Genomic DNA, 26,345 nt, shown 5'->3' with positions numbered 1-26,345 from the left:
GAGAATATGGCTTGCCACTCACTCGAATTGAGAGCTAAGTCTCAGCTGGGCATGGGCTGGACTCTCAAGAACAGCGTATTGCAGGACAAAGCACATACACCTCACCTGGGCATTCACAGCCTCCTCCCTTGGCTCGGTTTGCCACAGCTGCTGCATAGGAACGTGCATCCAAGATCAAAAGCTTCCGTGGTTGGATGGCTAAACTCTCTGCTCCTGAAGCATTTGACAGAGAAGAATCTAGGGACATGGGGGAAGGGGGGAAAGGGATTAAATAAACCTATCTCTCCCAGCTGTACAAGTTAGAACTGCAGGCATGTATTAACAGTATTTTAAAAGCTCAATTAAATGAAACCTCCTAACCAGAACCCTTGCTACATAGGACTTCTCCTTCCAGTTTATTTTCTATTTTGCCTTCTTATAAAAGTTGATGAAAATTTATTTTCCAAAACCAACTCCCAAAACACACATGGGGATCCACACAGCCCAATCTCCTACACCACACTTCTACATCTGTAGTCCTTTCATGAAGACTGGTATTTCCCCCTATGGTCTAGAGACACTGCAAATCTCCTATCATGTATACACTGCATTCCTTTCATGATGGCAAGAAAGACAAGACTAGAGTCTCTTAAACCACATTTGAAATAAAGGGTCTTCTGGTTCTCTACCAAGACCCATGACTACCCAAACAATCCCATCAAGTGAAGCTTCACTCTCTCTCTTCTAAAAACTAACTCTATGTCTTCTACGGAAAAGGCCATTTCAAGAAAAGGTTCCCAGATCTATAAAAATTGCTGCTGTGGGTCCAGGGAGCACCTTACCAAACTCCACATCAGAAAGGTCTCCTCCATTGGGAAAGTCTCGAGAACTGTTTCTAGTTGACAGCTTGCTGCCACTGGATCGGGAGTCGGAAGCACAAGCTTTGGCTACTGACTGTACCAGGTGCTCATCATCTGCATTGCGCCAGCCCCACCAGCTGACCTCCGGCTGCCCACAGCGGGCAATTACAGCTCCATTGCTCTGGTGCCTGTGCGGGGAACAAGAGACAACTGTACCAATCTCAGGGGCCCCTGTTCAGATGCTCTGTACTCACACAAAAAGAAAGGTAGTGGATTTTTAGTGCCTGAATGAACAGCCTGAATCTAGGTGTTGGGTTAGCTTTGAGTCCCCTCAATATTAACGAGAGCAGAAATCTTATACACCAACAAGAAAAATAACAAAACCTATGTGTATCTTTCTCAATTCTCAAACCACCATAGACACCTTTGTAAAGTTACCATCAAAATGATAAATGTGTACCCTTAGAAAAAATTAACACTCATAATGTAAATGTTTGAGTCTAAAATAAAATCTACAAATACTACGCTAAGTCTACTACCCAGTAACAAAGTATTAATCTCTCCTTTTTAATACTGAACCTGAATACCCTGGCATAATAGATGCTGAAATAGAAAAAAATGTGTTGCCTCACTGACTTCTAAAGGTCCACTGCAGCCCCACCTTCGGGACTGAAACACTTACCTGGATCACAGTGGATTGCTTTACAAAACCTTCTGAGATTTCATGAGTCACAAATTGCTCTTATTATAGGAAGAAAGCTCAATGAGCCAGCTATCCTGCCTCAGGCTCTTAGAAGGAAAGGAGTAGCATCTACATCAGCAAACCACACTCTGATAGACCCTTTTTCTAGAAGACACACCAGAAATCATACTCATAAGTCTATTTTAAGATGCTACTGAAACCCAAGCTTTTCCTAATTAGGCAATTTTAACAATTAAAAATTCAGAAAAATTACATCGTCTGGCAATGAAAAGGAATAAAGTTCTGATACATGCGACAACAACGATGAACATTGAATATGTTACGCTAAGTGAAAGAAGCCAGTCACAACAGGACACACACTGTATGATTCCATTTATATGAAGTGTCCAGAATAGGCAAACCTATAGGGACAGAAAGTACATTACTGGTTACCCAGGGCTAGGGGAGTTGGGGAGACAATGAAGAGTGACTGCTAATGGGTATGCCATTTCTTTTTGGAGTGATGAAAATGTACTAAAATTGATTTTAAAAATGGTTGTACAACTCTTAATATACTAAAGTCACTGAGTTGTACACTTTAAAAGAGTGAATTATAGGGCTGGCTGGCTGGTTAGCTCAGTTGGTTAGAGCACGGGATTATAACACAAATGTCAAGGGTTTAGAACACCATACTGACAACTGAAACACCCTCCCCCTCCACCCCAAAAAGGTGAATTATATGTGGCATATCTTGATAAAGCTTTTTTTTAAGTTATAAAAGTAATCAGTTCACTGTAAAACTAAATGATCATAATAAAAAGCTAGTAAGCAAAATAATAAAATGTCTTCAATTCCAAATCACAAAGGAAACTGTCTATGTCTTATTTTCCTTTAAAATTATTTCTAAACACATATGCATACACACAAAGACATACGTACGACACAAATGGGTTTAAATAAAATATACTGCTGAATCTGTCTTCTTTACGGAACAGTGTGAGAAAAATTTTTGTTTTTAATCCTAAAGCTCACAAGCAATAAATTTGGCAATAAGCAAATTCCAGTGGAACCACAGTTTACTCGTAGTTTTTAAATCCTCCCTCTCCGGAAGAGACAAAGCTGAAAGTACCTGTGTATTGCCAACATGCTCAATTGGCTGACGTGCTAAAAGGAGCCGAACTGGAAATAAAACCTCAATGATCCTTAAAATGTCTCTTAGCAAACAATAGGCACTGGGTAACACTGTGCCTATTATAGTCGTTTGGTAATGACTCCAGACCTTTACAGAAGAGGCTGGTGAGGCCTTTGCTTGGGCAACAGTGCCCAAGAGGAACAGTAGATGGCACTCTTCAGCCCCAGTCTTGGGTATTAAAGGCCACTGGCATTACAATAGCTAGGTTTCAACTGGGCTATTGCAATAAGCAGTTATGTTTTCTGCAGTTATCTAAAATGCTTTAGACTGCATTAAAGATAACTCAAACACTACAGTTAAGAATTACTAAAGATAAGCATTTCTATCATTTTAACAAACAGAACCAGGAACAGTATAAAAATTAAGATGTCCAATGGATGAATCCCCTACTAAAACGCTGAAAGCTTAAATTATACATAGAAACATATCACTGTTTTAACTATTCCTAAATTAGAATTAGGCAAGCTCCCCAAATAACTAGGAGTTTCTAATAATAACTGTATGCACAAAGGGGGAGCTGTGAATTGCACCACTGATGGGCACCCCTTGCACCATCTTGCTGTGTTAGAGCAATCTCTGCCTTCAATAATAAATCCAATTAAGTGCTCTCTCATCACAGTAGGAGAAAGCTCTAATGAGACACTGGTTCAGTGTGGTGCTGTCAAGTAACTGCCGCTAGCAACTTCAGGAATCATTACTGCAGTCCACAGACAACTAAATTCAGTATATGTATGTCGGATTCAGAGGCATTTTGCCACCTAGGTTAGCAAGGTAGAGAGTGGTAGAGTGTCTCAAACATTCTTTGACATACCCTTTGCAAAGCTCCCAAATAATACAGCAATCCAGTTTGGGGCTCAAATATAAGACACATGTTCTGAGACAGAGACCAGTTCCAGAAAGCCAGTCTGATTTTACATGGACTACACCAAGAACTTTTATTCATAATCTTTAGAGGGCAGATTTTCTCTGAAAAATTACAAGTAAAAACTTTCATTTATTTATACTACAGGGTCCCTAGGGCTCATGCCTTCAAGAATAAATTTAAAAGGAAAAAAAGGGCTTCCTATTTTTATTATAGTCTAAGACATTTTTCTTCAACACTGTTTTTCTTCAGCACTGTAGACTTTTCTGCCAAAAAGGGAGAATTCACCTACAGCCCTAAAGCTTCTTACTTCAAAAATGAGAGTACTTTCCCCTTATGTTCAAAGTCAGCAAACCCCACAAATGCCAGGGCTGCTGATCTAACACAGCTGTTGGCCAGAGCAGCAACTGGCTGCTTTCCCCATTCCAGCTGGGCTGATCACTGATAAGACTCATAAATCCCTTCTGCTTTCACTGCTCTCTAATTCCAGTGTCATCCTTACCACTTGAGTGACAGGTAAATTTGGTGACCTACTTTTCTAGGGGTGTCTGAAAACAAAAGTGATGAAAATTGAGATTGAAAACTTAATGGGTTCCACTGGGCCGGAGCAAATACTTTTCCAACTCTCTCTATTCAGGGTGGGCATCAGAATTTGCCTTCAGTGAACTAAATGAACAAGCTGGTTACCTCGTGGGAATTCCAAAAGGAGAGAAAACCCTTCCTACAACCTCAATATTTCAGTGGAATGCTTCATGGCAGGAGTGTCTAATTAAGACACTGATTTTGCCCAACTCAAGGAGAATCCAAAAAGTCTTCAAACTGGGAAAATGAAACGGAGAATGTGAACATTACAAGGAGAAGACACCTGAAACAGTTCCAGAATAAGAAGAAATGGTTTCTTAAAAATTTAACATAATTCTGTGAGAACTATATATTCATTGAATTATAAAAGAGGTGCTCATGGATACAACCTACTCCAAACGTTGCTTAGAGAAAGCCCAGTGTTTATAGACCTTCATTCAGATGTCACAGCCAATTTGCAAAGTAAGAACTATCGTTTCCATTTTACTCATTAGGAACAGACTGAGGTCAGTTAGGAAACAAAGTACCATAACAAGGAGTGTCAGAAGAGACTTGAACTCAGGTCAGTGATTCCAAAACCTGCACTCTGTCCCCATGCCACCACCCCACCATTCCCTCCTGAAACTTGCATCCCTTGGCTTTCATGCAATCCTCTATTCAGCGAAGCCCCAGCCTTTTTCTCCCTCTCAAAATGGAGTTTTTCTACATGTCGAAGTTTCAGCCACAAAGACAATCACAGATGATTTAACTCTATCCACCCAATTCTCACTTTCTCGGACTCATCTCTCTCAATCCAAAAGCCTTGCTAACATCTAAAGCTAAATGCAATAATGTAACAAGAATGTAACAAGGATCTTGAAGAGCAAGTCCAGTCACTTTTCTATTAAAATTTTCTTATCAGTGTCCATTGAACCACCAGCTAGCAGTGTGGATGCAGTGAATACCCATGTGTTACTGGAAGAGCAGCTTTAGCAATAAGGAAGCAGACTTGCCTGGAAAGTTCTCTGAACCCTCCCCTGCCTTCCCAGGTTAGCAGCAGCAGAGGCAGCAGACCACATGCAGCAGGCAGTAGCACGAGCCCACACTGGGGCTGGCCTGGCTTACTTACCTGTAGATGACAACTGGGATGCGCTTCCAGGACCTGAAGCTTGCTACACTTTCTAGTTCTTTGTCAGTGATCCAGGCAGGCACTATGAGCTCTTGTGGATAGCTACCACATAACCTAATAGGGTAGGTAAGAAAGGGGCGGGGGAGAAGAGAGGGTAAGAAGAGAAAGGAAGGAGGGACAGTAGGTGAGCCAGCATAAGGACACTGATCACATTACTCTAGAGCCAGTTAAAGGTAATGAGGAGAATTACTGAGTTTTGGTGTCCTCAACAGAATGAGTTGCCTTAAGTGTCCACTTATGTATATATTCAAGTGATACTATCTTGGATTGATCTACCTGATGCCGCCTTTTGGGAATCCAGCAATCTTAACTATCAATGAAAAACAGGCAGTTGAGAGGCAGTCTCTTTATTCTGCATTGAAACTCTCTGTTGTAACATATATAGGTCATTTATAACTACACAAGTGCCCAGTCCAATTACAGAAGCAAGAGTCTGTGTTGCCTCTACCAGACCTCAGTCTTCCAAGCTTTTGTCAAAGGGAAACAATGTGAAGAAAGATGAAAGACCACAATTTCAAGTTTCTGGAGACCTCATAGGATTAGCTAATTCATTCTTTAATTTAAACCAAACCAGGCGTCCTAATTACACATAACAGGTACAGCCATGGGTATGCAGAAACAATACCGCACGCCAGCCTATTTGCATACACAATTACAGGCCCATTGAGCCAGGTTAGTAATGTGAATAAGCTTTTAATCATAATTTCTATAAAACATACTTCAGAACAAACTACACTTGGGCGGGGGGAGTTCTCTTTTCATTAGGGAAGATGCTAGCAAGGTACATGCTAGTCAAGTCCTGGTGACCTGGAAAGGAGAACTTCTGATAGGTTTTTACTCTCTATGGGTAACCCAATCTTTCTTTTCAATAGTGAAGGCAATTAGGCCTTTAATTCAAATCCTAAAACACACAAACCCCACCTCCACCTCCAACACCACTATCCTGCCCTAGCCTATTCTACGCATTAAGGGAAGAGGCAGGAACAACACTGAGTTGGGGGTTTTAATCATTCTGCACTCAATAACTCCTGTTCTCAATTTCCAGAAGATTAAGTATCAGGAATTTAAAAGCCACTGAACCAAGAGAATGCATATGACCAACAGTAGCTATGCAAACTTCCTAATAACTACCCACAAACTCATAAAAATAAGCTGGGACACAGTGATCGTGCTTAATATGCTAACCATGAGTCTTATTCCTTTTCTTTTATTTTAAACTCAAGAGTAGATTTGACTCTCATACTTCCTTTGTAATAGAAAGAACTTTTCAATGTCCTGAAGATTGATTTTAAGGTAGAACTAGTAACTCAAAGACAAGAAGTTAATTTTTAAAACCCATATTAATTAGGGATTTTTTTTTTCCCCAACAAGCCTGGCTTTAATTCACAGTTTTCTGGACCCCACCCAATTTTCTGTACATTATGTTCATTGTTCTATACTTACTACACTAGCCAGTAGTCAGCTCTTCAGCAAGCACTAGCTGCTCACTTGTGGATAAGCAGTTTCCAGTGTAGGTAAGATGGGTTACACTCAGCAAAGCCTATGGCAGCCTCATGCTTTCCAAGGCCCCTCCTTTCTCCACACTCCTTCTCTTCTTTGACTTGTCACTGAGCACAGGCAATGGTATAACAGGTCTGTAGCTCCCGACTCTTCACAACATGCTGGGTTATTAACTCCTTGGCCAAGGCCCATGTTAAGAGCTATGTACAATAATTAGCTGTAGCTTTTTCAATGAAAAAGAAAACACTGATGGCTAGCTACAAATAGACCAGGAAAACGGCTATCATAATTTGAGGAAGCTCAAAGGACCACAGATTGATTAGCGCTACAGGGAAACTTAAGAAGAAAAGGATATATTAATTTAAATCTCCTGGACAATTTCCTTTTGTTTTTAGAAACTGGATCACTGGAATCACAGTAGATAACTGCCCTCCCCCGCCAAGCACTTACATACTTTAAGGAAACAGATAATGGCTAAATATTTAATAATGGTTATATTAATATTTAATGGTTAAATGATCATAACTGCAAAGTTAGTTTTAGATCAACATATTAAAGAACAGAATAATATTTAGAAATATTATTTCACAGGATCTGGAGTAAAATGAAAACTAGTGTATTGTCACTGCTTATGAGATCACTGATCCTATCTCTAATGTGATGCCAAGTGGTGATGAGAACAATGGAAACTGCCTACCTACAGGTAAAAACAGTATTATCTAGACATGCATGTGCCAGTACGAACAGAGGCCTGGAGGGGATAGAAAGAAAGGTTCCAGGATTCTGCTAAGAATCACTTTCCACTCCAGGGACAGCAATGGGAACAGAAGATTCAAGAAGTACTCTGAAGATCATGCATTTAGATTTAATAAATGAAAGTCCATTTCAAAGAAAAAGTTTAAGTTCAAATGTTCTGCCACATGAGAACTGGGGTTCCTGCAAAGGCATTGGCTGTGAAACAAAGTCCTCAGAGACCCAAATAACTCACTTGTACTTCTCATTGATGTTGGAAATCCTCCAGGCGTTGTTCATATCAAAACCCATTCTCTCCACTTCATTTTTAAACCTTGACGTTACATGCTCCCCTAGGGGCCAGAGATAGACAGCAGAAAGGAAGAAATTAATACCATTTTCAAAAAGGCAGAATGAAAGCATAGTTACCCTGCCCAGTTACATTTTTCTTTAAAAAGGCAGGAATCGTATAAAAACATATGGTTTTATTTTTTAAAAAAGAATTCCTGTCAGGTACAAAGAGGAAAAAAATTAATTTTGATCATGAATTATGTTATCTAATCTCTACGTACCAACTCTGAGGGCACCATCACTGAGCTCATCTTACAGAGGACAAAACAGACCGAAAGAAGTTACTATGGCAAGTCTGTCTGGCCCCAAAACCCATACTCTTGTCACTATACTGGCTACTTTCCTACTTCCACATTCAGACTGATGGTGTACATAATAATAATATCAATAACAAGATCACCAAGAGTAGTAATATAGATCTACAATTCCTTATTTGAAACCCTTTGGGCCAGATTTCAGAACGTAAGCGTTTTCTGGATTTTAGAAAGGTGAGACAGTAGATATATTATAATAGGCTCACACTTTAAACACCAAACAGGATGTACTTAAATTAGTCAGTGAAATGTATGGATAGTCACACCAAGTGGGACAAATAAAGCAACAAATAGCCTCATGTAAGCTCAGATTAAGTCAAGCCACCAAATAAGACAAAACAAAAAAAAAATTCCTGATTACAGAATTGCAGGTGAAAGGTCATGGAATCCTAACTGCCAGTACCCAGGGAATCTAAGTAAAATGCTAAGCATTTGTAAGAGCATCCATCCAAATAGACACAACCTGGCTACATTTGCCCTAATAAATTTGGCTCTCTCTTCCCGAGGACAGTAACAAAGGGAGAAACGAACCTAGCATAAATGTCAGAAAATCTGAAATAACTACATTCCATGAAAACACACATAGTCTTAGGGCAGTATGAAAAAAAAAAAAAAAACATTAAGAAGCACCTCTAATATATATAGTGTTACAAGCTGTAAAATAAATGCTGGTGAGTACTGGGAGAAACAACAACAACAACAAATAAAAGCACAAAACAGACTGCTTTGGTGATCAAAGTATAAAGCTCTTCTCTCTCTGGGAGAGGAGCTACAGGATAGGAAACAGCAATTACTTGAATGAAGGACAATTCTATAAAACTACTTCCTATTTAAACTGCTTTTCTTGAGCTTAAGCTAGGTATTATACGTTTCCTGAAGAAGAGCTATAAAAAGATGAGGTTCAGAGAGGCAGGAAGAAATAATAGCTGAATCTATTCCATTTTGGAAAAGTTTTAGAAGCAATGTAGCAGGCTTCCAAACAGGAAAAAAGCTATTGAATGGGGGTGCCATCTGTCTACAAATTGCAAGGAATATTGACCATCAAGAATACTAGACAGGGAGTCCCAATCTAAAAGCTATAGAGCTGTGACAATTTCCAAGTTAATTAAAGAGAAGATTTTTTTCCCACCCTGGGATATAGTTCCAAGTATCTGCAAAAGGTATGAGTACTTTTATTAACGGTCTTTGACATTAATACTTTTATCTTAGGGTAAACACATAGAAAACCTAAAAGGATCTTGTAATTTAAAAATAAACACTGGCAAAACAATAACAACAGCAACCACCACCACCACCACCAATTTACTACATGGAACCATTATCCAAAGAGCTTAGAACCACCACCCAGAAGATCATGAAATTCTGAGCTACACACAGAGAAATAGGTACTGAGCAGCAGGAGCAGAAAATCTGTTATTTCAAGTTACTTAAGAACAAAGAGTTTTAATTATCTTTGTATCCTCTAAAGCAGTGACTTCATAAACTTTGAAAGTGACCATCACAACCCACAATAAGAATTATGTTTTACATCACAATACATGTTTATTTTTTTAAAAGGGTTTCACAAAACAATATCCACTCTTACTATATGTGTGATATATTTTGGTATTTTCTATTCTACTTCATTTCTTTAAAATTTAATTCCATGATTCACTAGTGGATCACAACCTGCAATTTGAAAACCACTTGAAAAAAACCTAGCAGATCTTACATACATGAATAATTCAATCAGCTTCTGCAAACTGTGTCAGATGTTCACATGTTTATTTAGGCAAAAAAGTGAATACAAACACATCTATTGTTGGATTCCCCTTAAGAATTTCCATCTCAGATATCGCATAATCAATTCAACATTAGATATGTTGTAATATTCCAACTCGTTTTAAATATTGAGGCCTTAAGGTTTTCATTTGACTTTATATTTCCATTTCAACCCTTCCTGTCTGCCTCTCCCAACCCCAAATGGGGATTTGTCCCTTTTCAACATCTAGTATTTCTTGTACTACAAACACACACAGTCCAGCAATTCTCATTTTAGTGGAAATGAAAACTTTTTTAAAGCAACAAGCTCCCTCTATCACAACCACAGCGCCGATCAGCAGACTAAAAAATCTTTCCACAAAAAAGTCTAGCTTTTGGCTGATTCTGCGCGTTCAAGCCCATAATTACACACAGCTTAAAGGCCTGGGATAAAAGGAACAGACCTTTACTGGGCACGTGTGGGAGAAGACTGTATTAGAGTCAGAATAACTGAGAGCTAGCCCTCCCAGATTTTCAAATATGGAGGGAAGAACATTCTTTTCTATGTACAAAGGCCTCAGTAAGTCCTCTAAATGCATACTTCCTGGACTGTATTCAAACCCAGAAGACAGATAAATAGGCAGCTGAACAACAGTATAAGACCTGGAGTCATATGCTGTTCATCTGTTCATGGTTAAACAAGATGTGCTTAATAGACGTTTCTTACAAGAGAGGTCATGGAGGTAGGCCTGTTGCTACTAAACTAGCAGCTAAATTGCCTAGTGATCTGTTAGGACCCCAGATTAAAGCTCTAGCACAGAGCCATCAACAAGAAGCTAGCCGCAATGAATAGGACGTTGAGGACATGGGAGAGAAGCTTTGAGCTGTAAGTCTTCTCATTTTTTTAGAGTTTGAGATGGGGCTAAGAGTAGAGTCAAGAGTTTGGCAAAAGGCTTTTGCAGGTTTCACAGGTGAACTCCAATAACAATGTTGATATTTCTTCCAAAGCTAATTAAGACCTAGATCTGTAGCCACAGCATGGCTGGCTTAACTATGACAGCTTCAATAGCTAGCAACTAAGATTTATATGAATACTGAGGCGATGATGTAATTTTCCCATCTCCCTCCTGATACTCTCAACAGGCTAGGTGGAGGAGAATCCATAAAAGGTCTCATTAACTGCTGAAAGACTAAACTAACTTCTATCCCTCAGAGCCTATGCTTGTGATCTCATGTACTGGGGCAGATTATACAAAGGCATCACTTTGAAATATCTCAAGTGTTCTCTTACCCTAACGATGACTTATGTGGTTGTCTGGTATGCTCATACTCGGTGAGTAATGCTGTAGCCACCACCAACATTCAACAATATCGGGTGGAGACAGAAGAACTAGGTTGACTGGCTTTAAAAATGCCACAGTATTTTTTTTATTAAAAGCATGTTTTCCCTCTGTACTCCAAAGTGAAAATATGTAAAAAGAAAAAGCTATCCATACACACACACTCAAACTAAGTCACTGAGATACAGGAAGACTTCATGTGAGTGGTGGCAGATTAACTCCAGCGTGTACTGTGAATCTTGGGAAGAAACAAAATGTAACCTTTACTCACAGAGTAATTTCCAACCTTGCAGTTGCATAATTTCCAAAGTGTTTTCACGAGCATGGCACACAGGAAGCACTCAAACACATTTACTGAATTCAACTCTGCAGTATTAACTGGTCTGATCTTCGGAATACCCAGATCAGTTTGGGTAGGAAGAGCATGAATGTCCCAGTTTGAAGAACAAAGGAAACTAAAGCAAAGAAAGGTTAAATGGCTTGCCCAGTGTTATTTTTTCAATTAAATAGTATATGGGTTTGAATTCTGATTTTCTAATTCTTAAATCAGTACTTTACCACCGCCACCCCACATGTCCCCATGCATCACAAACCAACGAAAAGACAGAGGACACTGTGGATATGTCTATGTCCTGGTGACCAAAGAATACCAAATATCAAGGGCTTGGGGACCAAACCCACCCATAATTAAAAGACAAGACAAATCCCAGGACAAAGCCATCCGTAATTAAGAGTGAGGTTCTGACTTGGCATGTCTTAGAAATATTTTAAGAGTTGGCTCAAAACCAAAAGATACAATTAAAATTATCAATGGAATAAAAAAGTCCTCTGAAAAAGATGAATACTTTTCAGTCTGTGGTTGAGAGAGAACAGAATAGGAGAAAGCAAGCCTGTTGACTAAATGCTGGCAACCCAAAATTGGGAAATGCCTCTTGGAGTCAGGGGTCTTAAACAAATCAGAGTTCTTATATAACATAATGTAGCAGGTTACACTCATTAAATTAATTATCCTAGGAGATGACAGAGACTAAAAATTTAATAAATAAGATACAACGGTTAAAAATTCAGCAAATGTACACGTAAGATTTGTGCACACTTCATTGTCTGTAAACTTTACCTTTAAAAAAGAAAACCCAAAACTTTGAAAAGAGCCATAAGCAAACATCCTCCAAAATAGATTTAAAATGTGACAGCCCCTCCATAAAGACAAAAAAGAAAAAGAAAAAAAAGAAAGAGATGCAGTGGTTAAGAGAGTAAGGTGAAAGACAGTTTAAGCACACTGTGGTCTCTTGTGGATGACTTTGGATTCCACTGCCCCATAGGCTCATGAGAAGTTTGGATTCTGAAGCTTTCCCTGAGGCTCCATGAGGGCAGCTGCTTCTGTTTTTAAGCTCTGTATCAACAGCATCCCACACAGTCAGCTCTCAATAACAGAGAGCTGTTTTTTAAGTCCTAGCTCTGTAACTGACTAGCAGTGGAACTTGGCAACAGGCTTTACCTCTGAATATTCTTTCCTTTGGCTCCCAAAATAGAGACACCAAACTTTCCCAGCCTATTTAATGAGGTCATGAAGATCAAACAAAGTATATATCAAAGCATCTTTAAAAATAAGATAATGCTTATGTCTGTTATAAGCTTTTTAATTAAACAAAACAACAATCTGAACCAAAAGCTTCAATCAGTGATTGTCCAGAAACAAAGTAATATAAGCATAGCTAGATTAGCCTCAAATGTTTAAAATGACCCAGGGCAGATTGATAAGACTCAAGATTCAGGATTAAAATTTCAGGTTTAATGAAAAAAGTCCAAAGAGTAAACTTTACTTGAAAGGCTCACAACTCTTCACTGCTCAGAAATTCAAGACTTTGCTTCTAAGCCTGACACACTGAAGAGTCAGTTTGAAGCAGCAAAGTCATATTTATGGCAGCATAAAATTTACAGAAAACTACATGCAGAGAAATAACATGAACTTGGCCAAAGCCATTTCTGAGGAGAAAGACAGTGAATGGACTTAGACAACACGAGAAGTCAGGAAGCCTGGTTCCAGTATAGGTTTAGTGTCTCTATTTGTCCTTGAGGAAGGAACCTGGCCTCTCTGGACTTCTGTTTCTTCACCTATGGGATTAAATGGGTGACAACAGGTAAGCTATGATCTGAAAATCCTAAAATAGCAAAAAGCCATTTTGCATTCCACTATTCTACAGACTATCTACATCTCTGTACCTTTGCTCATGCTAGTTGCTCTGCTAATGTTCTTTTCCCCATTCCCTACTCAATAAACTCCTATTCAGCCTTCCTCAAAAAGCTACTTCTACTGCTAACTCTTCCAAACATGTACACAAAACTCATAGCTCCTTTCCATTAGGCTTCCCTAATACCCACGAAACTGTATTATAGTTGTTTTTAGGCCTAGTAGATTGTGATGCCAAATTTAGTGTTCTTCCCTTTCCCTGGAAGGCAGGAAACTTGTTCTATTAAGCTTAGAAGAATAATGGGCACAAGCTAGATGCTTCATAAAATACACATTGATTTAATACATGAATGCTTAAGTGTCCCAATTCATGTTAAAGTTACCTCCACCAGGAGCTTGACAAAGCTCCTGGCCATCTGCACATTTTAGAAAGGCCTACCTGGTCTGCACAGGTCTCCATGTTGCTCTTTTTCACTGGCATAGACCTCCATACACCAAGCATGGTACGCAAATGAGAAGAGATCTTCTATTTTAGCAGGTGGTCTTATTGCATTGTTCAGTCTCTTCAGCCACTCTTGACACTGCTCAAAGGTTGAGAACTGACACCTTTATAAAGCCGAACAAGTATGAATGTCATCAGAAAACAGCTGACAATGAAATCTAAGAAAAGCCATCAGTCAAGAGTGCCGACTCATAGTGTAGTGGCAACTACAATCAAGAAAGCATCAGAGGCAGTCATTCACATACTTATTATCATTTATAATAAAAACAGGTTCAATAAATTTTGGGCAATGGTACAAATGTCAAAAAGAGGAAAGTTGGACGTGTGGAAACCTATTTTTTTTAGACTAACAAAATCTTTTCTGAGATCGATTAATAATGATTGTTAAAGTAAAATGGTAGTTATTCTCTTTCATAAATGGCGTTTTATTCTACTTCTTCCATCAAAGTTTTATAGTTGTCCCTCTCAAGAAACACATTTTAAAAAGACCTTTTTGTTATGACATATTAGGACAAACTAAAAAATAAACCACAACACTACTTTTAGCCAGTTAGAAAGTAATTTCAAAATTTGTCTATTTAGCAGTTAGGACAAATCAGGATTCAAAATAAAATAGATTATGAAACTTTCAGTTATGACCACATAGAGAACAAAACAATTCTATTATCAATTGCAATTTTCAGTATATATAACTAAGGTGTTTAAATAATTAGTGCAAAATGGTTTGTTGAGGATTTGTTTAAATACTTTGCCTTTCTGAATTTAGTGGTAAAAACTGAGTAATAAGCAAGCTTTTTAAACTGTGAGTTGTAGTATTTATCAAAAGCAAGCCAAATCTCACTGGCTAAAAAGTAACTTAAATATTTACCTTAACACCAAGGGGATCACTTAAACTTCTCCCTCATCCCAATCAATGTGGCTCATCAATATGCCAACACATAATATGTACTGGCACCCCAGAGCAGTCAAAGGGATAAAATAAAACTTTGCAGAACTTAAAACGTCTACAGGTACTAAATGTAAAAACACATTTCAGGTATCATTTTGCAACCATTACAGTTAATATTAAATCAGACAAAAATCACCAATGTACACTAAACTTATGGAGAAATTTTGATGAGAAGGACATCTCACCATCTCAAAGTGCCTCCCATAGTCTGTTTATTAACTGCTTGAAGGAAACATTGGACAAATACAAAATGAGAAACATTCTACTAAAACAAAACACTATATTCTTCAAAATGTGAATGTCATAAAAGACAAACAAAAGCTGTGGAAAATGTTCCAGATTAAAGAAAGCTACAGAGTAATGGCAGTTAAATTTAATATCTGACCTAGACTGGATCCTGTACTCCTGAGGTGAGGACGGGGGAGAATGCTAGAAAAGACATCAGGTCAACTGACAAGACCAGACCATCAATAGCAGATTGGATAAAAGTATTATCAAAGTAAAACTGAAGTTGATAATGATGCTGTGGTTATGTAAGAAAATATCCCTTTTCTTAAGGAAGCACACTACAGTATTTCGGGGTTAAGAGTCATGATTATGTAACTTAAACTGTTCAGGAAAAGAATCACACACGTGCATGCACGCATGCACACACACACACACACACACACACACACACACGCACACACACAGACGGGGAGAAGGGTGATAAAGAGAGGGAAGGCCTCCGAAAAGGATAAAGCAAATGGGAGTAAAGTGTTAACAACAGGTGAATCTGGGAAAGAGTAAATGAAGGGTCTTCAAAATGTTCACAGAAAGATTCATATTACCTTTTAATTCCATTTTTCTACAAATTTTTTGAAGTACCCCCATACTAGTGTCCTCTGTATTATTTTTATTTTGCACTTTTTTTAATAAATTTAAAATTGAGGCATTTAACTACTCAGAAAATATTCCTAACAAGGCTTAACCCTCAAAAGGTGTTTTGCTAAGTTACCAAACCATGGATCCATTCTTTAAAAAATATTTTCCACACTGAACAGCAGCACAAACATACCACATACCTGATAACTTTGCAGTCTTTGCAGGTCAAATGAAGCTGAAATATATCTCGGCATTCAACACTTTCTATAAGTTGTAACGGAACCTGCAATTAAAAAAGACAAAGTCTCCTTAGTCAAAATGTCATTGACCCTGCAGTTCTTCAACGAGTTCAAGACTGATTAGAAAGATCTACAGGGGAAAGAAGCAAATAGAACTGCAAATATATCTGGATCTATAGCACTCAAGAGATTTACTACAGAGTGAATTAGGGCTCTCCTTTATCTAAATCAATGACCTCAAGTCGTGTCATAGCACAAAGACAACGAACAAAAAGAAGGTACCACTTCTGGAAGAACAGGGGAATATATCTCTTGGGCATCCAACTCACAAGCTCATCTTTAAAAGTACTACTTTTAGACACTGTAGCTGACTATGATTTGCAATGACACAGAAGCTGAAGGGGAACCAGAATGATAATCCTGTCTTGCTTACAGAAAAAAACTACGGCTCAGAGTGCAAGTGGGACTATAGCTGTTATTTGCCCCAATGACAGAGTAGGCAAATGGTTTAGTTAGCATTGGCAAAGGGGGCTCCTAAAAAAGGCTGGAGATCTAAACTGCTTGTGCGTTGCACAGAAAAGACAATAGGACAGCAGCTGCTGGTCAGGCTCTCTGATCAGTAGAATAGACTCACGGTATCAAGAAGGAGGGAAAAGGCCACACAGTGGTCAAAGATTCTAAAATTAGCTGGGTCTGACTTGCTTCTAAAGACCAGTTGAGGAACCCTGTTTGCCAAGTGGGACTTGAGATCTGAACAAGGTGTAATAGTTCCCTCCCTGTCAATCTAGTCAGCAGACTCTACTGAACACAGGATTATGTACAATAGTGGATAGAGATCAGAGAAGGGAAACAGACAGGAGGAAAGCATCTGAACAGGATGCCAAATCCTCCCATCTCTCAAATCATCCTGACTCAATCCCTGGCTTCAAAAAGCAACTTCCAAATCTTCAAAACAGAGCCTCATAATGTAATAATGGATACTCTTATTCCTTGGAAAAGGGGTGGACCACTTGTCTCTTACACTGTATCTAGCCCAGCCAATATGTGGCTCTGGGAGTTGCAAGCAGCATTCCAACAATTTGTGTTTAGCATGAGAAGAGGGAGGCAAGTCTCCTCCACCGCAGAGAGAAATGAGAGTGCTGCCTGCACAGGGTGGCCCTCGTGTTAGCTGAGCCAGTTTCAGGAACAGACTTCCTGTAAACCCTGCCCCACCAGGCAGCTGCCAGAGTCAGCAAAGAACTTTCAGAACAAGGATGCAGGGATCAAAAGGAAGTCAGTGCTGGAAGTCAGGGACAAAGAACAGAAACTGGGGCAGGGATTATAGAAGAGAACAAACCAAAATAATATTACTCATATAAATGGCTGGGAGTTTCTACCTCAGGACTAAAGCCTTCTTGCTTCTAAGTCTATAATCAATAAAACTTCCCTTACAATTATAATAGGACTGGGAGTAAGAGAAAGACTAAGAAATCTTGCCTGTGTTCTGAGAAAAAAGGAGCTTTTGGCCCTCTGTTTTTAAGTCCTTAACCCCAAGGTGCTGTGAGAAACTGCAGCTGATGCGGCTAAAAATTCTTTCAAGACCTGTACATCTAAGAAGAAAAACAAAAAACAATGTATCAGTGGAGATAAATTATAAAGGAGGAATATGGAGATTAAGAAGATAGACAACACTGATTTGTTCTCAGGCCAGTCCTTTGGGTGACCTGTAACAGACTCTTTCTTTTTTTTTGTTTTTGTTAATGTACTCCTGCTAACTACCTTATTCCCCCTTACCCCCCAAAAAAGTGGCTGCCAGACTGGCAATCAAGAGACCTGAGTTCTAGTCCCAATTTACTAAAATTTTACCAATTAAAATTCTGCCTGCTTCCTGGTTTCCTTGGGTGAGCCTCCAGCCTTCCCATATGCCACCAGCCTCTGTTTTCTGAACCTCAGGTGGTCACAACTTAGGAAGTCTCAGGCACAGGGCCTGGAAGGGCCTGGGGTGGAGTGAAAGTGAGCGCTCATATGGAGAGACTGCTCTGCCAGCCACCCAGGTCCTCTTCGATTGCATTTCCTTACAGCTGGAAAAGGTGAAAACAAGCGAATGCTGTTAGCAGCTGCCAGAGGGAATGGATCAGCCTGTGCTACTTTGCTACAAAGAACAGATAGGTTTTACATCCCTGCTACTAGGCCAGAGCCCAAGGGCCTGTGCCCAAACTTCTAGAATAAAACACCTCGGAGAATGCAAAATATTTGCTACCTAAAACACATTCAATATACAAATTTTCATGTATTTAACATTACAAAAAATTTAAGGAAGAATAAAAATGTTGGTTCTATATGTTCAAATCAAATTACAAATGCTAGGCAAGTCACCAAAACAACCATGTGTACTCAAGTCATAGATATGGAGAACAGCAGATTTTAATACTCATGCAGACTGTCACACGCAGGAAAGTTTAATATGCAGCATGAATACAGACATATAAAAGAGAGACACAAGATTTTGTATCAAATGTGTTATCTCCCTTTTTGCTTCTCCTTTCTACCCCAGTATTCCCCCTTCAGTGCTCCCTCCACAGATTGCCACCTCTTCTAACAAGGCAGAACTGGCCTTTTCTTCTTCATAGATACAACCAAAACATAGTAAGTTTTTCTACTTTTTTAAGGCCCACTCTATTGTGTTAGGTTTCTCAACTTTCCTTACATATGAAAAGGATCTCTTAACATTTCTGTAACTAGACATACCAAATATTTAACTTTATAAGCAAAGAATTACAGATTCAAGGGCCAGTCCATTTTATAGTCCAGAAAGGTTAAACCACTATACTATAAGCTAGCAGCACAGTCAGGAATAGAATCCCGTCTGTCCTCTAGCCTGGGCTCCTTCCATCACATACGGTGTGACTTTCTTCCTCTGAGATTGCCCTTCTCTTCTGTATGAGCTCCACGTTAGTTTTTCTTTCACAAATAAGTAGCCTCTCCACCAGGGATCTTCGAGGGGAAAACAGAATTTAAACCAAGATTCCTTAGAGGCAATTCCATCCATAGAAGAGTAGTAAGAAATCTAAAATCACTTTCGAATCCTCTCCACAGTGTCTCATAGCAACTCACTTTTTTGCTCCTTTCTCCTCTATCTTCTCCCTGCCAGGTAATCTCCCTTTACAGTTATTTTCCTATTATAAATTCCACCAAACTCATGCTCGAACAACGCATCAAAACACATTCCGTGCTGTTAATCAATTCCTCAAAAGGCCCAAAATTACATACATCACAGGCACCAAAACCCATAAGAGCATCAATCCAAAAAGCAGAAGAGCAGCAGTGAAAAAATTTAATAGGCATGCATAGGTATTAAAGATCCACAATACTGTCACATTCCAGAGGGATCTGAGTATACCCTACTATATTTACCTCAATTCATTCTGTGTGTGTGTGTGTGTGCATGTATGTGTATTATTTTTAAGCACTAGAATGTAGAAATGGGATAATTTCTATTTTTTAAACAACAACTGCCCTTTTTATAGCATGAATGGGAAGTGCTAATCTTGTATACAAATCTGAAGTAAAAATGGCAGTAACAGAGGGAAAATAAAGCAAGTAATGAGTCTAAAACTAAAATCTATAAACTGTGGAATATCTGGGGACTAGATCTTTTTCATTTAAAACCAAACAGAGGAAGAAGACTGTCATAGACTGAAAACCCAAATTCTTTATTGATCACTTCTGAAATCTGCAAGCTACCCCTCCAGCACTGGTTTCAGAGGCCTCTACTGGTGTATCAATACAAGGCCAAAGTACATTAAGTGTTAGACAATAACCTGCTTCTGGTGCATTGGAAATGAAGACTGATTGCTGTACTACAGTCAGACAATGGGAAAATGTGAAGAAATGCTAAGGAAAGGTGTGTCCAGCTGCTACATTTCTACCATTTTCCTAAGAGACATTGACAGACTAGCCTGGAAACAGAAGTTTTAATGTCCTCTTAAATACTAATGTTGATTTTAACAAATTATTTCTGGTTGAAACTCAGTCTACATTTTTGAAGGTCACACAACTCCATCAGCTTATGCATAAACTGTTGGGCTTTATCCTCATCTCACAAATTGTTCTCATTGTAGCATACCACTAGAACTTTGGTAAGAGAGAAGGGACTCATGCAGAAAGGACACATTCTGATCTGCAAGGTGAGCATCTGACACTCAAAACCAATTTTTTCCAAGCACAGGTACAGCAACCACTTAGGATTCTCATGCTACTTACTGGGATTTGAGAAGCAGCAGATTGAGAAGCAGTCTATTAAATTATACAACAAAAATTGTTTTAAACTTTCATGAATTCCACTTAACACTTACTTGTTTATAAATTATCTAAGCTTCAAATAAATAACCTGTATATATGCAGAAATATAGTTTGGGAAAAGTACAGAATGGGAGCAAGTCATACCTTAAATGCCACAAATAAACTCTACTACAGAGGTTCTTTACCGTAGGAATTGGAAACTTGATATTCAGTGAATGTCTGTGCATTAAAGTAATGACGTTTATGGTATCTAAATCTACAGGCATATTTTACTCAACATGCTGTAAAATTTAAAAAGAATATGTGATATCAGGTAGCTCTTTAAAATTAGATAAGTCAGGGGGCCGGCCCGTGGCTCACTCGGGAGAGTGCGGTGCTAATAACACCAAGGCCCCGGGTTCGGATCCCATATACGGATGGCCGGTTCGCTCACTGGGTGAGCGTGGTGCTGACCACACCAAGTCAAGGGTTAAGATCCCCTTACCGGTCATCTTTTAAAAAAAATAAATAAATAAAAATAAAATAAAATTAGATAAGTCATTTTCAAAAGTGCTAACTGTGCTGATTTAGGCATATAAATGATGCAAACTCAGGCACGCTACAACATCTACCAGGTATATTTGAGCTTTGATGGTTCAAATGTGTTTGATTTAGATATAGTAATCTCTATCTATAGTAACTTTTAAAGGGAGCCTCTTAATCTCACATATTTTATTAAAATACTTATCTGCTGAGGGAAGAAAAGAGGGAAGGAGGAGCAATGACAACACCAACTCTCTGGTTTCCATCCAGGACCTGATTCAGGAGGAGCCACTACTTCCTGGATTAACCCCAGGTTTGAGGAATCTTAGTACTAACTGATGAGGTTATTACATTTTGTATGGATAAGTTCTAATCTCCATATGTTTATGAAATGTTTAAAGTTACTGCAATGTCAAACTACTTTTGCACAATCATTTTTCTGTGCAAAGCCATTATCTTGGGCTTTTTAAGTGACACGCAGGCTCTATGCCTTAGAGAGTTATAATGCTAACAGAAAACACTTTAAGATAAAGAAACAGATCAAAAATAAGAGCAATGATAAATTTCCATAAGCATTTTATCTCAATCACAACGGGGGACCAACAACTCCAGTGAACAATCTACTCACACAGCTACCATTAGAGACCATGATGACACAGGCCTATTTACACAGAAATATACTGTTTTAAAATGAGCTTTAGGGGCCGGCCCGTGGCTCACTCGGGAGAGTGCGGTGCTGATAAAATGAGCTTTAAATCCAAAAGGGGGGAAATGGCTTATTGTCCACTTCAAACCTATATTAACTTCAATTCATTTAATATTTAAAGAATATCATGGCACCAGGAGACATGCTGGATCCTGAAGATACAAAGATGAATAACCAAAAAATTACAACATAGCTGGTAAATGTTGTAAAAGTATGTTCAAGCTACAAAAGAAGCCAGGAGAGTAAAATTAACCAGGGAGGGAACTGGGACTGAGAAAGGCTTCACAGAAGAAGTTATCGCCTGAACTGAATTTTAACAGATGAAGAGAAGTTCCCTGGGCAGGAAAGAAGAGACAGAGTGCAGATGTATGAGGTATGGCTGAATAGTTCAAGGAGGCTAGTTTTATGAGTACAAAGAGGAAAAGGGGAAAAGGAGGAGGCAGATAGAATAACTGGCAGAGACCAAGGATCACAAACAGTCTCATACCATGCTAGATAATTTGATCTTCATCACAGTAGTAGTAAAAATTTTTAAAAATTTAAAAAACTGAAGAGCTTTACACTGATGAATGGCATGGTCAGTTCCACACTTTCTTTCCAACAGACCCTATTCCCAAATAGATCTAAAAATAGTTTCTGAAATACTCGGCCATAAACCAATAAGCTCATAAACAGGGTATGATATGGGAAAAATGTAATGATATAAAATTTTATCATTCCCACGTGCAATTTAATTACAATTTCATTGATTCCAGCCATTTAAACAACACAAAATTAAATCAAAACTGTCATTAATTCCACAGTAGCTGGTGGGAAATTTTTGGTTTCTGGGATTTTATAGTAGTTTCCACCCTTTCCCCTCCCATCACAACCACTCAAATACAAATGGACCCTTCTTAACACAGTGCTATATGTTATGAAAGAATAGCATTACCCCTTTCCTTGATGACTCTGGTGTGAACTTTTATCTGATTGACGGAAAACTGACATAATGGGTATGACTATAGCCCAAATCTAGAAGCCAGAAGGAAACTGGGCCAAATGGCTCCTGGACATAATTGCTTAACTACAAAAAATAATAAATGCCAACTACAAAGAAAATGGCAGCTACTGGGTCTTTTGACAAATAAAAGAATGTGACTGAGAAGCTGGGCAACTTTTGGACTGCTGAATAAAATGAACAAAAGTGACAGATTTCAAAGAATCCCAAAATGAACCCCAAACTCACAATCTGAATGGAGGAATAGTTCTGAGCTATTACAAGGTGTTATAATACATTTCTATGAGCTAGAACTGAAGTGCAGAAAGCCAAAGCACTGGCAAGCAAAGAAAAAGGCATTCATTTGGTGGGAGTACATGAACTTTCAAGCCTTTGTGTGTTTTACTCAAGACTACAGTGTGCCGGAAGAACCAGTTCACTGAGAGGACCCTCAGTAACTGAGGGTCCCTCATAACTGAGAAAGGGTAAATGCACCCTTGAGAATGGAGACCTTCCTTTTCTTCAGTAACATATAGTCGATTAGGCAAATAAACACTGTACTTAACATCTATATTTATACCACTAAGGAGCCATTAGTAACTTCATCCTATAATGAGAGTCCTACAGTGAGCTCAAAGTATATCTCATCATTTGACATTAAGGCCCAGGAAATTATCTCAACTGAAGCAGTTAGTAACTATTAAAGATTGAGGAATGAAAACCTATTCAGCCTTTGTACCTTTGTAAAACTTAATGTTACAGCATTACCTGGTACAAATCGTTCAGTGTTAACCAAACAATGGATACCTCAGCTGACAACTACATGCATCATTTTATCAAGCATGAGTTGCTTGCTAACCTAGTGTCCCTTGAGTGCTAAATTAAGTGAGAAAAGCAGAGCACACAATGCTTCCACTCTCACTCTGTGTAACTCTTCTCTCTTCAAAAACATTAATAAGTTTTCCAACTTCCTTTCCCCATTTTATTTAGACAGAGAACAGTCGGTAATCACTTACATTAACAAGAGACTCCTTGAACTTGATGTGAAGTCTGTAATTAGAAAGGGCAATAATGGCATCCTCAGCACGGCCCACGTACTCTGTGCTCTCTCCATGAAGTTCAAGGAAAGGAACCTTCGAAATGGAAGAAGAAACCCTTCAGAGTTCTGAAGCAGTAAAGCAAAGTCTTCAAACACAGGTCAAGTGAACTTACCATTGTAAATCCTCTGTCACCCAAGTTTGAAACACAGTATGTAAGTAGGTAAGAAACGTAAAGAGGATGGGTTGATACCTAAGAGGATGGGTTGATACCTAAGAGGATGGGTTGACTACTAAAGTAATAACAAGGAGAAGATCATCCAAACAGTGAATTCTCAGGAACTAAGTCTTGCTAAAATGAGAGATATTTTCCAGCTTACATTTCTACTATGTATATGATTAATTAAAAATATATACATTATATAGTAGTACATTACTTCAATCCATTAGTTCTGCCACATAGTTACTATGATGCTAAATATATATTTTACAATCAAAAGTGGCCTGTAATTACCTGAAGATTCTCATCCTCCCGGATCAGCTGCTTCCTGGGAAAGATCTGATTGGCCTGGATGCATTCAAGACTGTGCCGAATCTCTTCATCCTGAAAAAATCCAAAACCTTAAAATAATTTCAAAGCTTCTAGTCATCCACATTCGGTTTTTCTGCCATGTCTACTAGTATAATCATCAGAGTCTGATGACCAAGGTGAACAAACAGAAAAGCTCAGGAAAAAAAAAATTCATCCGCAGAAATGTTCTATCCAATACATTAGGTGCCTCTAGTCTGAGAACACATTGATGCAAAAAATGTCAAAGAGATTAGAACATTTCTATTAAGCACTAATAGGTTATTAGTACATTACTTTTAAGAGAAACCAAGGTATAGTGCTTTTTTTCTCTTTAAGTTCCAATCTTAAATTCTTATTTTTGTGATATAAATACCGAATTATTTAAGAATGAAATGTAATGTCTAGAATTTGCTTCAAAATAATGGGGGGTGGGGATTTTAAGAAGGAAGTGAGTGGGGCATAAATTAAACAGAATTGTCCATGAACTGATAATTAATGAAACCGGGTAACTGGGAGTTCACTACACCACTGTATCTACTTTAGTTATATGAAAAATTTCCATAATAGAAAGCTTGAAAAAGGTTAAGCTTAAGAACTAAATTTCCCAAACTGAAAACATGTGTGAACTACTACCCCTAGTTAACTCTACTTTATATTACAAAATAGATCTATTTCTGTTAAGGTAATTTCAAAAGAAAAAGCAATTAATTGAAGTGCCATTTAGATGAGAATTTATTATAAATTTGTATACAAAATTAATCTTTTACACTATGAATTTTTGTTATAGGAAGACATGAGAAATGCAATCTATTAAAAAGCCTGACTATAAATTATAATGGAATCTGTTTACACAGTAATTTTTATACAAGCAAAAGCCATATCACGTTCAACCGACAGCACTGAGAATTATAACCACAAGTTAGCAGACATTTCTGCATATGCTACTTACTACAATTCCAACAATTTTGTAAATCTCCCCAGAGAGAGAGAAAAAACTCTGCCTATAAACAACATTGTAAGGTTTTACCAAACAGCAACCATAATCATGAAATGGTAATACTCTACTAGTATGGTTCTCAAACTGAAGTCCAAAGATTATGAGACCCTTACAAGGGCTCTGTAAGTCACAACCACCTTCACAATAATATTAAGACATCATCTGCCTTTTTTCACTATGTTGACATTTGTATTATTAGTGCAAAAAGAATTGGTAGGTAGGCACCTTAGCACAAAGGCGGTGGGATCAATTTCACTAAAAATGACCTTGATGAAGCAGGAAAAAATTATATATTTTATTAAATCTTGACCCTTAAATAGAAGTCTTTTTTATATAGTAAATACATGTAATTATGGTTGTCTCATGGTAAACACTTGTACAAGTGTTTCAATTACAAGCTGAGCTAGCCACTTTTTTATTAAATACCATTTTTAATTGGAAAAGAACAAGTCATGGACAAACTATGGTAATTCAAACTTGGGTATTTGGTAGATCTATTCTCCAAATGACAGTGTTAGTTGCCAAGATAAAAGCTTTTATGAAAGAATTTAGAATTTTGAGAAACATCTCATCTGCCACCATGGATTTGACACCTTCCCAATACTTAAGGCTTTTATGACAAAACTGGTGGGATATTATCAAATGTGATTTTTTAAAAATACTATATGATGAAATATGTCGACATGTGAAAAACATTCTTTACTCAATGAATCCGTCATCTTCCTAAGACCAATGTATAATGGTACAAAACCATGCATGGATAAAAGAGCCAATCAAAGTACAAGACAGACCAATAGTTTTAATGTAACATAATACCAGAAGTTCACTGATATGGTTTCGGATTCCACACTGCAGCTAAACTTTAGGGAACTACTACTTGTCAAGTTTTGGTATAGTATTAAAGAAAAATATACATAATTACCTGGGGAAACTATCAAAATACTCTTCCCTTTTCTAACTACATATCTCAGTGAAGCTGCATTTTCTTCATATATTTCAAACAACATATTATAACAGGATGAATGCAGATATGAGAATCCAGCTGTCATCTATTATTAAGCCAAGCATTAAGAGATTTGCAAAAATATAAAACAATGCCACCTTTACACTAATTAGTTTTGGATGAGGAAAAATAGTTATTTTCCATCAAAAACTGTTATTTATGTTACCATGTAATTGGTTTGTTATTGTTATTTTTTAATGAA

At 38.1% G+C, this 26,345-nt stretch overlaps 1 protein-coding gene across 13 annotated transcripts in view; it reads right to left on the bottom strand.

Moving 5' to 3' along the window:
* Window positions 1–26,345, bottom strand: part of MTMR3 (myotubularin related protein 3) — a 122,730-nt gene that overhangs the window by 20,504 nt on the left and 75,881 nt on the right. For 9 of the 13 annotated variants that reach the window (XM_063088067.1, XM_063088071.1, XM_063088064.1 and 6 more), the window contains 9 exons: window positions 24,087–24,176; window positions 23,552–23,668; window positions 20,290–20,322; window positions 16,009–16,091; window positions 13,933–14,099; window positions 7,814–7,910; window positions 5,266–5,379; window positions 822–1,027; window positions 106–237 (listed from right to left, as the gene is read on the bottom strand). In XM_063088067.1, coding sequence (XP_062944137.1) covers window positions 106–237; window positions 822–1,027; window positions 5,266–5,379; window positions 7,814–7,910; window positions 13,933–14,099; window positions 16,009–16,091; window positions 20,290–20,322; window positions 23,552–23,668; window positions 24,087–24,176 — 1,039 coding nt within the window. The remainder of the gene's footprint in view (window positions 1–105; window positions 238–821; window positions 1,028–5,265; window positions 5,380–7,813; window positions 7,911–13,932; window positions 14,100–16,008; window positions 16,092–20,289; window positions 20,323–23,551; window positions 23,669–24,086; window positions 24,177–26,345) is intronic. The other 4 variants (XM_063088068.1, XM_063088069.1, XM_063088072.1 and 1 more) reach the window with 1 other exon arrangement.

This window comes from Cynocephalus volans, chromosome 2, assembly GCF_027409185.1.
Source record: "Cynocephalus volans isolate mCynVol1 chromosome 2, mCynVol1.pri, whole genome shotgun sequence".
In the NCBI taxonomy this organism is placed as follows: domain Eukaryota; kingdom Metazoa; phylum Chordata; class Mammalia; order Dermoptera; family Cynocephalidae; genus Cynocephalus; species Cynocephalus volans.
The sequence above is the reverse complement of the archived record's forward strand: the minus strand, read 5'-3'. Positions and strand labels throughout refer to the sequence as shown.